General features: G+C 30.6%; 1 protein-coding gene across 2 annotated transcripts; it reads right to left on the bottom strand.

Annotated features, from left to right (window-relative positions):
- Nucleotides 1–4,260: 4,260 nt before the first annotated feature.
- On the bottom strand, nucleotides 4,261–9,128 carry LOC131660775 (ATP-dependent zinc metalloprotease FTSH 4, mitochondrial-like). Of its 2 annotated transcripts, none has more exons than XM_058930091.1 (7): nucleotides 8,729–9,128; nucleotides 8,544–8,634; nucleotides 8,209–8,457; nucleotides 7,463–7,660; nucleotides 7,237–7,361; nucleotides 5,611–6,081; nucleotides 4,261–5,441 (listed from the first exon to the last, which is right to left on the bottom strand). In XM_058930091.1, the coding sequence occupies exons 1-7, from the start codon at nucleotides 8,786–8,788 to the stop codon at nucleotides 4,644–4,646; spliced, it is 1,992 nt and encodes a 663-aa protein (XP_058786074.1). In that variant the 5' UTR covers nucleotides 8,789–9,128; the 3' UTR covers nucleotides 4,261–4,643. The 2 variants fall into 2 exon arrangements, with proteins under 2 accessions (XP_058786074.1, XP_058786075.1); XM_058930092.1 differs by having other exon boundaries at nucleotides 8,544–8,622.
- Between the last annotated feature and the right edge of the window lie 3,699 nt (nucleotides 9,129–12,827).

Raw genomic sequence — 12,827 nt, 5'->3', positions numbered from 1 at the left:
AATGATTAGTGTCAATTAAGCTCGAAATTAGTGATTCGACCTTTTTAAACACGAGTATTATAAGGTTGTTTTATTTTAGTGATTAGTGTCAACCTTTTTAAACACGAGTATTATAGGGTTGTTTTATTTTAGGATTCGAATTCTAATCCATGTCTATATCGGTTGTGAAAGCAAAGGCAAAACAGATGTTGATCTTGTATCGAAAGATAATAATCCAACATCCAAAAAAGAATTGCTAAAAAAATGGTTTTGAGGTGCCACTGACAAGGCAACACTATCTCAGTTGAGAAACAATTTAGAATGCGGCGTTACATGACAACATGTACACTCTTGATTGATATGCATAATTGTGTCTGAAACATGTTTAGATGTACATGCCACGAAAGTGGGCGTCGCACATACTTAACAAGAAATTCTATAAAAATAACTTATAAATTCTTGTGATTGGAATATGGATGACCATAGGGGTAAGTCTTGATGGATACTCTTAGCTTATAGTCTTGTTTTTATTATTTGTTAAAATCTATTTTCAATTGCATCAAACCATTCTTTTTCGATCACTTTAGATAAATGTAGTTGAAGTAAGAATTGGTAATCACCTATCTCTCTATGGGTTCGATTCTTTTTACTACTTGACACAACAGTGCACTTGCGGTCCACACACGATCATTACCATTCACTTTCAACATTTTTAAATGTTTGCTTCATAATTATTTAGGTCTTGAAAGGTAATGTTTAAGTGTTAATAGTGTGGACAAAGCTGAAGTTAGGGACATCCAGATTTAAGAAGCTATCACACTAGATTTTTTAGACATCCTTAGATTTTTTTATTTGTCCAACCATAAGTTGAAGTTAAAGATAGGTACACCTATAATGCTGATGAGGAATTTGGACCAGTCTGAAGGCTTATGTAATGGTACAAGACTTATTTTGACAAAGATGGCAGATCATATTCTTGAGTCAAAAATCATGCCTGAAAAAAATATTAGAAATATCACTTATATTCCAAGAATGACTATGTCACCATTTGATTCTCATCGGCCTTTTAAACTAAGTAGAAGGTAGTTTCTTATCATTATATCATATGTCACAGTTGATGCTTATGCCATAAAAACATTTTTGCATTCGATGTTTCACCAACCCTTATTAATATCAATTTGTCGAAATTAGTTAAGTTCTTATAATTTTTCCAATATCTATTAATATGATATATTCTTATTTAACTTTTTTTCTGACTTCTTTTTATTTTTTTAGAAATTACAGGAAGACTTTGATCAATATTAAGAAATTATGACTATCAGTGTCTTCTTCTGTGTAGTGATAGCGACAAGAAAAAGTTGCTTACTTTATTAAATATCGCAGATTCGTACAAAACAAAATTGGCATATGAATGAGATAACTTTTGTAAATCGAATATGTTTAGAGCGGGAGACAAATTCGGTTCAAAATTGATGTTTTTTTTTTAAATCTTCGTATCCGATTTTGCGAACGACTAATCCAATAGGACCAAATTCAAAATCGATGTTATTTCAACAAACAATAAGTTTCATGTATATAAGATTCATCTATAAAAAGTTGTGTTACCGTGTTATTTGTTGCTTCTCATATTTTGTAAAATCAATGATTAATAAATTTTCAGTTCATCTTGCAAGAACTAAATTTCTCTAAATTTTTTATTTTATTTTTAACGAATAAATTACATAAAAATTATTTTTTCACCACTTAATTAATATAAATTTTTTCTGAAGATTGGGAGCGGCAAGCTGCTCCCAATATATAACTGAATTTAATATATAACTAAATATATCTATACTAAATTAATATTGATCTCTTACTTAAAAAAGAGCGGCAACACCACTTCCCATACACCATTCACGAATTACCACTCCCTCACGTGTCACACACGAATTACCTACTAGTTTGTTATTATAATCTAACATAAAATTTTTATTATTTAAATTTTTATTATGATGATCACGACATAGTTATCACATTTCTAATAATATACATTTTTGGATCCGAATACATTGCTTTAATAATGTCAACACAACTAAAATAAACTTTCTTTATTTTGATTATCTCAAAATAAAAACCAACAAGTTTCTAATAAATACATCATTTATTTCAAAATGTAGGAGACAAAAAAAAGATTCACTCATAATCTCCACCATTTATTTTAAAATCCAATGGTTCAGACTCATTCTCACATTCTCATATAAATATGGCATTCTCATATGATATGCCCTATATATTTATATAATTTTTTTTTTGTTTTCACTACTAGTATCTAGTCTACTAGGCCAACTAATCTGGTTTAGAGGTCAAGTTTGTCATCACCTTCGCAATCACAATCACAATTGCGGAGAATCGAACAATACTCCTAGAGCGTCAATGACCATTAAATATAAATTAATGTTTGATTATATGATTTAGTTTATGCATTAAACAAATATTTGACAATTAAATATATTTTATAGTAGAATAGTCTTTCACACCATGTATAGGATAGTTGTTCTTGAAGTATCATACATTTAAGTTGAATCTTTGTTTTAACACTCAGATTTGTGAAAACCACTGGTAAGAGGATCTATCATTTGGGGTGGTTCTAAATTTTATATAAGTAATGCCATGGCAAAGTAAACAAATTAATCATCGGTCAAACTCAAACACGGGATTCAACACATTTGAAGTAACGACCAAACCATGATTAAGCATATTTGAAGTATCGACCATACACGTGATTCAACACATTTGAAGTATCGACCTAACACGCGATTTTGCATATTTAGTATTGTCTACTTTGAATATGAGAATCCCACCATCTTTTTTCTTTAAAAAAGACGCATTATTAAATTAAATAACGTGAATGTTAGGTATAAATTAGTCTTACCTTTGATTCCAAGAAATATGGGATTATTTTGTCCAATCCAAAACAAATAATATGAATAAAATAAACATTAAAGAAACCATCACACATACAAACATTATTACAATTTGAATTAAACACCAATCAAGTACGCATAATTTGTCTACAAATACTATATCAACAAGTAAAACATGATAATAAGCAAATATAAATGTTTGCTTACAATTCATCATAAATCAAAAGAAAATACTCGATACGTTGTAATTATGGATGACAAAAAAAAAAGAGGAGTGCTAGCAACACTCTCTTTTCAACACTCTCTCCAACACTCACTTTCTTATTGGTTAGAACATGTGTGGGTCCCTCATTTTGGAAATGGATCCCACATAAAGTGGTAGGACCCACACATGTTTGAACCTATAAGAAGGAGAGTATTGGAGAGAGTGTTGAAAAGAGAGTGTCGTTAGCATTTCTCAAAAAAAAATCATACTCATAGATACTCACGGGTAAGATTCAACACAAATACAAGTTTAATGATTTAATGGGTATCCACGATATATATATTTAGTTACTTGTTTCACTACGGACACGGATTTGATGGTATCCGTACCCACGGATATTCGTATCCATTAATAATTAACAAAATTACTTAAATATTAATTTGTTTAATATAAAAATATTATTATTATTATTATTATTATTATTATTATTATATATTATTAGAATTATTTAGTTGAATATGTAATTATTATTATTTTGTTGAATTTATTTATTTGATTAAAAAACGAATGTGATTCATTTTTGTTATTATTATTATTATGGGTTAAATTTAAAAATATTGTCTTTAATAGGGATAAAAAATAATTATATATATATATATATATATATATATATATATATAATATTTAAATAATAGTATTCATGAATATCCGTTTAATATTCATGGGTATTTCAAAATTCACAGATACCCGTTTAACGGATACCCACACGGGTATGAGCATTGAGCGGGTACGCAATACGAATATCATATTTATTAAATTTAAATGGGACAGGTAGCAAGGGGCTTTGACTAATATGCATAAGGATTTTTCTTATGCACCGTGCATAAGCCTATATAAGCCATTGGATCATGTTTTTAATCCAGTATTGAGTATTGAGTATTAAGTATTGAGTAGTGAGTATTGAATATTGAATAATAACAATTGATATTTAGAATTTGATCCAATGATCCAAAGGTTCATATTAATCTATGCACGGTGCATAAATTTTTATCTATGCATGGTAACTGCACCAGCAAGGGACTAGTATCCATGCCCATGATGGGTACCCATTGCCATCTCCACAACTTTAAAGGTTTTTTACTTTCTCAAAATAAATGATAATCTCTGCATTTTGAATTTTTCCAATAGCAAGAAAATTCATTGTCATTAACATAAAAGACAGAGTGTGCATTGTAACCATTGTTTGCCAATAGCATAGAGTAATTTGCATCATGTATAATATTGAGAGAGTTTTCTATCAATATACAGTAATTAGCTGAGAGTTCAAAACTAAAACTGAACGGAAAAAGTGTGTCATTTGTAAAAATAGATTGAAAATGAGTGGAAGGGACAGGACCCAATAATGTGAGTCAGTTTTCCCTGCAGAGACATTCTCAACAAGCCAACAAATCCACTAGCTGCTAGGAAGCAACACGTGGGCTAGATATAACCAGAAGATGAATGCTATGATCACACTCCAATCTATTAATGCCACACTACCTTTTTTTAATCTTTACCTACTCACTGGTTTTGGTTACACGTGACTGCGGCTCCGACTGCTGGGATTTGACTTTTGCAAGTAAATCATTTATCTGACTTCCTGTAAGTGTCTCGTGCTCCAGAAGAGCATTTGCAAGTGCGTGAAGCTCCTTTTCATGGGTGGTTAGGATAGTTTTTGCATTGTTGTAAGCTCTCTCCAGTAAGTTCTTCACTTCTTTCTCAATAAGCAGCCTAGTTTTTGAGCTCATACTTCTCCCATTATCAAGGTAATTGTGAATGACCGGACCTACTTCAGTACTCATACCATACTTTGTAACCATTTCCCTGGCCAAATAAGTTGCCTTCGCAAGATCTGAGGATGCACCAGAAGTAACTTGGGTTTCTCCAAAAATTAGCTCTTCAGCAACCCGACCCCCCATACAACAATCAAGCTTAGCAAGCATCTGTTTACGAGAGTGACTACTCTGATCTTTGTCCGGCAATTGAGAAACCGTGCCTAGAGTCCCCCCACGCCGAACAATAGTTGCCTTGTGAACAGGACGCGCACCATCAGTATATGTTGCCACTAAGGCATGGCCACTCTCATGGAAAGCAGTAAGCTTTCTTGACTTCTTAGATGTAACAGCTGATTTGCGTTCATTTCCTATCATAATCTTCTCCCGTGCAAACTCTAAATCATGGATGCTCACAGAATTGGTGCCAACCTTTGCAGCCCTTAGGGCAGCAACATTAACCAAATTTGCAAGGTCAGCACCGGAGAACCCAGGTGTACACTGAGCAATGATCATCAGATCAACATCATCTGCCTTGAGAACCTGAATCATATTGGAATAAGAAACACAGGTGAAAAAATTTCCTTCTAAGTTCTAACAATTCTACATTACATTAGGCATTGCACCAAGCACTGCACATGTACCTCAAAAAATTTAAGCCATCCAACCCAAGATACAAGAAAAATATTCTTACAATAGAGTAAAAGAATACCTTTGACATCAGAGATTCCAAAATCTGTTGTCGTCCTTTTAAATCTGGATTGGTAACAACAACACGGCGATCAAATCGCCCAGGTCTCACCAAAGCCTTATCTAGTGACTCCTCAAAATTAGTAGCACCAATCACAACTATGCCTTCATGTTGTTTGAATCCATCTAACTCAACAAGCAATTGACTTATAGGCACGTGCATTTGGTCATTTGGATTTCGTTTTCGACCAATAGCATCAATCTCATCAATAAAGATTATACAAGGGGCGCGCTTTTTTGCAGCTGTGAAAAGATCTCTCACTCTTTGTGCAGCACTACCGACATACATCTTTTCAAATTCACTTACACTGCACAAGAAGAAAGGAATCTCCGCCTCTTCAGCAATAGCTCTTGCCAACATTGTTTTACCAGTGCCAGGCGGGCCAACAAGCAAGACACCTTTTGGGAGTTTACCACCAAGACGAGTAAAGCGCTGTGAAAAGGGAACAGAGTAATCTCTAGATAGTACAAAACACTACAGAATCTAATCTTGAAGAAAATGATATACATAAGAAAACTGGATATGACATCAAGAGAGTCACACAAAATTCAGGTTCAACATAGAGCACAAACCATTTTAAGCATTTATGTTAAAACTTGTCACGCGAACTTATTGTCAGATTCAAATAAGAAAAGGTTTGGACACCAATTAAAACAGTAACTGAGTCGGATGAGAAACATGATAAAAACAATTGCAATCCATGGAAAAAGCATGTAAATAGAATAAATAAATATATTACAAAATCTGACTATAAATACTAGGGAACATGCTGGAATCTGTAGGGAGTTAGAAGGTAGGGGATAATGAAAACTAGTACAACATATAAATGAAAGAGGATAAATGAGAGAGAAAATAACAGCATAAAAAAGAAAAAGTAGAACAAAAATAATTACTGTGAAATGAAGACATAAACAAGAATTAAAAGAAAAGAGAGCAGAAAAAAAACCAAGGAGAAAGAAATATATACAAAAGAACAGAATTAATGAGCATGCAACATGAGAAGAAAGTGAGCGCGGCAGCACCGTTTGAAACTTTGAAGAATCAGAATGAGAAACACAAATGAGAGTCTGGAAAATTTTGTTTTGGGGTTTTAAGTTTGAAGCATAACCCAACAAGAAGCTCTATTTATGCTTACAAACTCAGTCCAACTAATGTAACAGTTACCAACAGACATTTATCACACTATATTAGGCATATTTTGATATTGAGTTAGCATATTGAAAGCTTCAACCCTAGTAACTAAGAGGAAGCATGTAGAAAACCAAACGATAAGAGTATGTGCTATATACATCCAATTTGTTTTGAAATTATTATCCAAAGCAATAGAACTGATTTCTCAACAACTTTGACTATTTGCGTCTTGTATTAAAACGACATTTTCTCGTCAACAAAAGAATTATCACTATTTCATAACTTTGTATCAACATCTCCAGACCCAAAGAATAACAAAAATTCCCATGGCATCATATAAGGAATCAAATGTATTGGAATAGCTTAGGACACATGTCAATCATATAAATATTTCAATCGAGTGTGAGAAATGCATGCAAGAGAGAGAGAGCATGGATTTATGCTGGAAAAGCCTACCTTAGGATCTTTTAAGTAATCAACAATTTCTTCAAGTTCAGCCTTTGCCTCATCCACACCTTTCACATCGCTAAATTTAGTACTTGTCTGCATATTGGGTTGCACTTCTTCATACATGCGAAGTCCTAAGAAAGGTGAAAAATGTAAAAGAAAAAAGGGTAAAAAACAAAACAAAGGACATGCCCATCAAATTCAGTGGTTTGTAAGTTATGTTAACACAAAATACCTTTACTAATTCTTTCATACACGATGAAAGCTCCTACACCACAAACTAAGATGAAGGCCAGAGCAATCAACCAAATTGTATGCCATTGCTTGTCTTTGAAATTTCCAAGAATTTCATCTTTTGTAGGCTCTTTCACATTTTTAAGAACAGTTAGGCCACCTGTACTACTTTCTTCCTTTCTCGCTGAACTAGGAATAGCTGAAAATTTAGATATCTAACTTTAGTTGGTAAAATGTGCAAAATAAAGGAATATTCAAAAAGTTATTTCAAAAAGTAGCCAAATAACAAATTTGGACAAGTGGATAGTTGCAATGCCAAGTTTTGAATTCTGCACACACCATAGATCTACATAAGATTTTGGATTTGGTACATCCCATCCATGAAATTCAATTTTTATGAAATTATACGAAACGAAAGGTCAAAAGAGGTATCATGATTGTGATCGAAACGAAGAACCGCAGTATTCCAACAAAGATAAAAGTACGACTCTCTTGTTCACAATGATTATAAGTGAAATGCTAATCAAACTTCATAATCCCCAACAAAAGATTATGACTAAAGTTACCATAATACACAACAAGTTAAGCTTCTAAATGCAATGCAAATAGATCCACACATTCAATCATTTTACTTGGGGGAAAAATCTTAATTCCTTGAGCAAGGTTAGAAGATCAAACAGAGCAAAGCACAATGAGATGCAAACATACTCAATAGAAAAAATGAGAAAATTCTAGTCAATTAGTCACCTCTTATCAAATTCTTGAGAAATTCACTTTCTCCCATCCTGCCAACTTTTACTAATGCTTCGACATACTCAGAAAAAGCCAAATAATTTGTATGCAGAGATGGATCACTTTCAAATGCTCTAATCACAACTTCAGGATCATTCTGATCATCAGAGGCCTTCTTGGCTTTAGATGAATCACTCGGTGGTCCGGCCAAATTTCCTAGAAACCTGAACTGAGATCTCTCCCGGGAGAACAAAAGCCTACTCCCTACATAAATTTGAGAGTAATGCAGTTTATTGCCGTTTTTTTCTGTATAAACTTTGTTATATATTGCTATAATTTATGAATATTACCTTGAAACTTATTACGAGATTCATGATTTCGACTCAATAAATCTTTGATTATTCCCAATTCAGATTGACGCCTTTCAACCTGCAAACATAACTCACAAATTCAAGCATCAACCTAAATGTACGCATTGATTCCATTACAACGTCTCCAATTCAAGAAAAAGAAAGATCACATTGTAAACCCTAACCTGCGTTCGAGCTCGAAAGATTGAAGGAGTAAGCTGCTTTGCGAAACGTCTCCAAGCCATGACGTCGTGATAGAGCAAAACGACTTTGATGGAAGGCGTTTTGGAGAAGAAAGAACGGAGCAGTTGAGAAAATGCAGAAAAGAAGCGATAACAGAGACGATGGATGATGAAAAGAGAAACGCAGAAAAATGTATGAACTTCTTCGCCTAACAGAAATGATTTCAAGAATCACTGTAACTGAATTCTCCAAGGACTAACTAACTCACGGATCTCTTTTTCTCTCTCTGCCACGTCATCGTTAGTCAACGGGTTTTCTTTTGAGTGTATGATTGTTGCGTTGACTTCCGATTTTGCAAGAACCAATACTCCGAATCTTGAAGATTTTCTTTCCATGCCTTTAGGAAACTCCTCCTTTTATAATTTATTACCATATAAGTGGCGCAAGTTATAAATATACATTTTTTTAAAATGGAAAATGCTAGTGAATGCTATACTATACTCAGCATTTTCCAAGGCCTAAAACAAATTTAAATTAAAGCCTCTTAATTAGAAAAAAATTATAATAAAATTAAGAGAATGTTTAATGTGACAATAGGATATGATAAGATAATTGAAATATTTATTTTATCTGGTTTATGTATTGTAAATTTTTTCTCTTGAATGTATGATTGCGTTAGAAACTATAGAAACTAACCCTCATAATAAAATAAGAAAATAAAATACTAATTTATTTCTATAAATGTTAAAAATAAAAAATAAATAAGTTATAAATAACTAAAATAACATTAGTAAAAATAATAATTGGTTTATTGTTATTAATGTTAAAATTTTTGTTTCACAAATGTAATATTATATTTGTTAGGATCATTATTTAATTAGTTAAAATTATGATGCTCTAAGTAATATTAAGTCTTTGAAATTCTAGAAAATTCTACAAATTGGAAGATCACATACCCACAAACCTTCAAATATTTTAATGACAAACTCAGATACGTTTCCATTTTTATTCTCTGATTGAGTTCTGATATGAGTTTAAGGAATTGGATCCTCTCCAATTTTTTCTCTCATGCTCTCTCTCATGTGCAATTATGAACCACTAGATTAATTTAAAGGTTGATAACAATTGAGAAAAAATATCATTTAAAGAAGAGAGAGAAATATATTTGAGTTTTAATTTTTTTTTTATTTTTTATCAAATAATTTTTTATATATTTTTATTTGATAATAATGAAATTATTTTTATACATATTTAATAATCAATTAAATTAATTTTTATGTTTAATAAAAAATGAAAAAAAAAAGAAAATAATAATTACTTATTATCACATCATTGTATAAACGTTATTTTTTTTAATAATGACTCCCAAAAAATAGGGGTTAAGGTGTACAATTTATATATGAGAAAATTATCTATCACTAATTTAATTAGTTAAATTTATTTATTTTTGTATTTATTAAATAAAAATAAGAATAATTTTAATATATTATAAAAATTATACAACAAATTAATAAATAATATATCAACTACTATTTTTTCAAATTTTAAAATTTTAAAGTTCTTTTATTTAAAAACTGAGTCATTTGAAACATATAACTTGTACATTGAAATTTTTTATTTATCATAAATCATAACTAATTAGTTAATTTATCATTGTATATTTTCTAATTAAAAACAAGAATCGTTATAATATGTATATATATAAAGCAAATGTTGTAACTAAAGAATTTATTACAATAATTAATTTTTAATCACATAATATTAAAATGAGATTATGAGAGACCACAATTTTTTTTATTGTATTAAAAATAGATTTTAATTTTTTTATGACACTTTTTATCTTTATCCACGTGAAAATGATTTTGATTTTTATAAATTAATTTTGAGACAATACTTTAATTAGCCAGAATCAGTTTGAAATTAAAGAAAATAAAAACATGTGAAGCATTGTTATTATTAAATGTATTCATTTTTGCATAAAAGAAAATAAAATAAAATAAAAACTAGTATATATTTCTCTCTCTTCTTTAAATGATGTTTTTTCTCTTTGTTGTCAACCATTAGATTAATCTAATGGTATATAATTGCACATGAGAGAAGGCATGAGAGAAAAAATTGGAGAGGATCCAATTCCTGAGTTTAAGGGATGTGAGTCGATGACATATTTGACTCACAGGGATTATCTTACATTTATGTTATTGATTTTTTATATAATAGAATTCATAAGGTTATGAACAAATTCCATAAATGGTATCAGAGTCGCCCATATCTAATTCAATTAGAATTTGAAATTTTTATATTAAGGTTTCACAACTGAGATCTCTTTTGATCTTCCTGTTTTGCGTAAGGTTTATGTCTTTTATCGTAATACATGATTTTGGTCTTAATTGACTAAAATGTATTTATAGTTTTTAATCATGTTGCCGTCAATATATTTTGTCAACCGAAATTGTAACTGGACATGAACTAATAAGCTTAGAAATCCGCTGCAAAGTAACATGTTTTTTTTAAGATCGTGAAAATAACATGAGTATCAAAAGTTTTTTTTTTTGTCAATATTCACATTAGTCTAAGATGTTACATTTGTTGTAACATTGTTTGATAACATATAATAATAATAATAATAATAATAATAATAATAATAATAATAATAATAATAATAATAATAATAATAATAATAATAATAATAATGTTTATTATTATAATTAATAATATATGTGATTTGATGTCAACTTTTTTAAAAGTTTTTTTTCTTCTTTTGTATGAGTTGGAATTGCGGTGTTTTGTTGTGCTTCGCACAACAACGCAAATACAGATTGAAACAAGGTCAAGTCGTGTTGGTTTGCATGGCCGTGTCCCTTAATTGTTTTATCCATTAATTTGGTACATTTATATTAAAATTTTGTCTACAGTTTGAATTATATATAATAGTTTAACATTTTAAATGAGTCAATTAAAATGAAAAGTCACCAAAGTAACCTAATTTATGGAGATTACTTATGATAAATGTTAAATGATTTCTCAGTTTTGTGTGTATTTTTATTCATGAAAGTCTCAATTGACCTAAAAGACAGTTCGTGTTTGATTGGATTTAATACACGCCTGTGATGGTAAACATGTGATAATTATAAGGTCTCACATGTGAATAATAAATCAATCCAAAAGGGATTTATTATTTGACATGTTTTATTATCTTGACCATTACAACAAGAGTACGACTAGCAGTTAACATTAATGTCCAAAGATTCGATATTGATGGTGCACTAGGTATCTTGAGATGAGTTATGTCATTATTTGAAATAGTTGATGATTCAAATGTTCTTTTATATGAGTATATTTAAAGTGTTTGATTTTGTTCTATTTTCAGCTACAATTGCTTAAATATATGCTAATACGAATTCGATTTCGGTCTTTAATTGGGCAAATTTCTAGGACTAAAAAGAGAACATGGAAATTTTTCTTGGCTACATAGATCTTAACCTTGCATTAAGAACGAAGCAACCAACTTCTCTAACAGAATCTAGTACCTATGAACAAAGGAAAGATTATGAGAAATTGGATCAATCCAATAGCATGAGTCTCATGATCATTAAATGCGTCGTTTCTGAGGTTTTTAAGGGGTACTATATAGGAAGATATAACAAATGTCAAAAATATCCTTAGTGAGATTGAAAAATGCTTCAAGAAAAGCGAAAGACAGAAACACATACTCTTCTTCAGAACTTAATTCCTATAAAATATCAAGGATAAAGAAATATAAGGGAATACATTATGGGCATTTCAAACATTGTTTCAAAACTTAAGACACTAAAGCTTGAGTTGTCTAAAGACTTACTTATTCATCCTTCACAATTCAGTCAGTTTAATATATCTTATAATTGTCAAAAGGATAAATGATCTTTTAATGAGCTCATTTTATTTTTTGTGCAAGACATAAAGTGCTCAATTTGCTGGCACCTCTAAGAACAAGGGAAAAAGAAAGAAAACTATTGAGCCCAATAATGAAGTTGCAAATGTTTCATCACAAAAGGAACAAAAACATGAAGATAATTGTTTCTTATGCAAAATGTCTGGACATGTGAAGAAGAAATATCCTAAATA

This window comes from Vicia villosa, linkage group LG3, assembly GCF_029867415.1.
Source record: "Vicia villosa cultivar HV-30 ecotype Madison, WI linkage group LG3, Vvil1.0, whole genome shotgun sequence".
Lineage (NCBI taxonomy): Eukaryota > Viridiplantae > Streptophyta > Magnoliopsida > Fabales > Fabaceae > Vicia > Vicia villosa.
The sequence above is the reverse complement of the archived record's forward strand: the minus strand, read 5'-3'. Positions and strand labels throughout refer to the sequence as shown.

Excerpts from the sequence above, each read along its gene's own strand:
- LOC131660775 (XM_058930091.1), bottom strand. The coding sequence starts at position 8,788 with ATGGCTTGGAGACGTTTCGCAAAGCAGCTTACTCCTTCAATCTTTCGA. Across the intron at positions 8,635-8,728 it reads TCTTTCGAGCTCGAACGCAG|TTATGTTTGCAGGTTGAAAG; the intron begins GTTAGGGTTTAC and ends TGAATTTGTGAG. Across the intron at positions 8,458-8,543 it reads ATCTCGTAATAAGTTTCAAG|GGAGTAGGCTTTTGTTCTCC; the intron begins GTAATATTCATA and ends AAATTTATGTAG.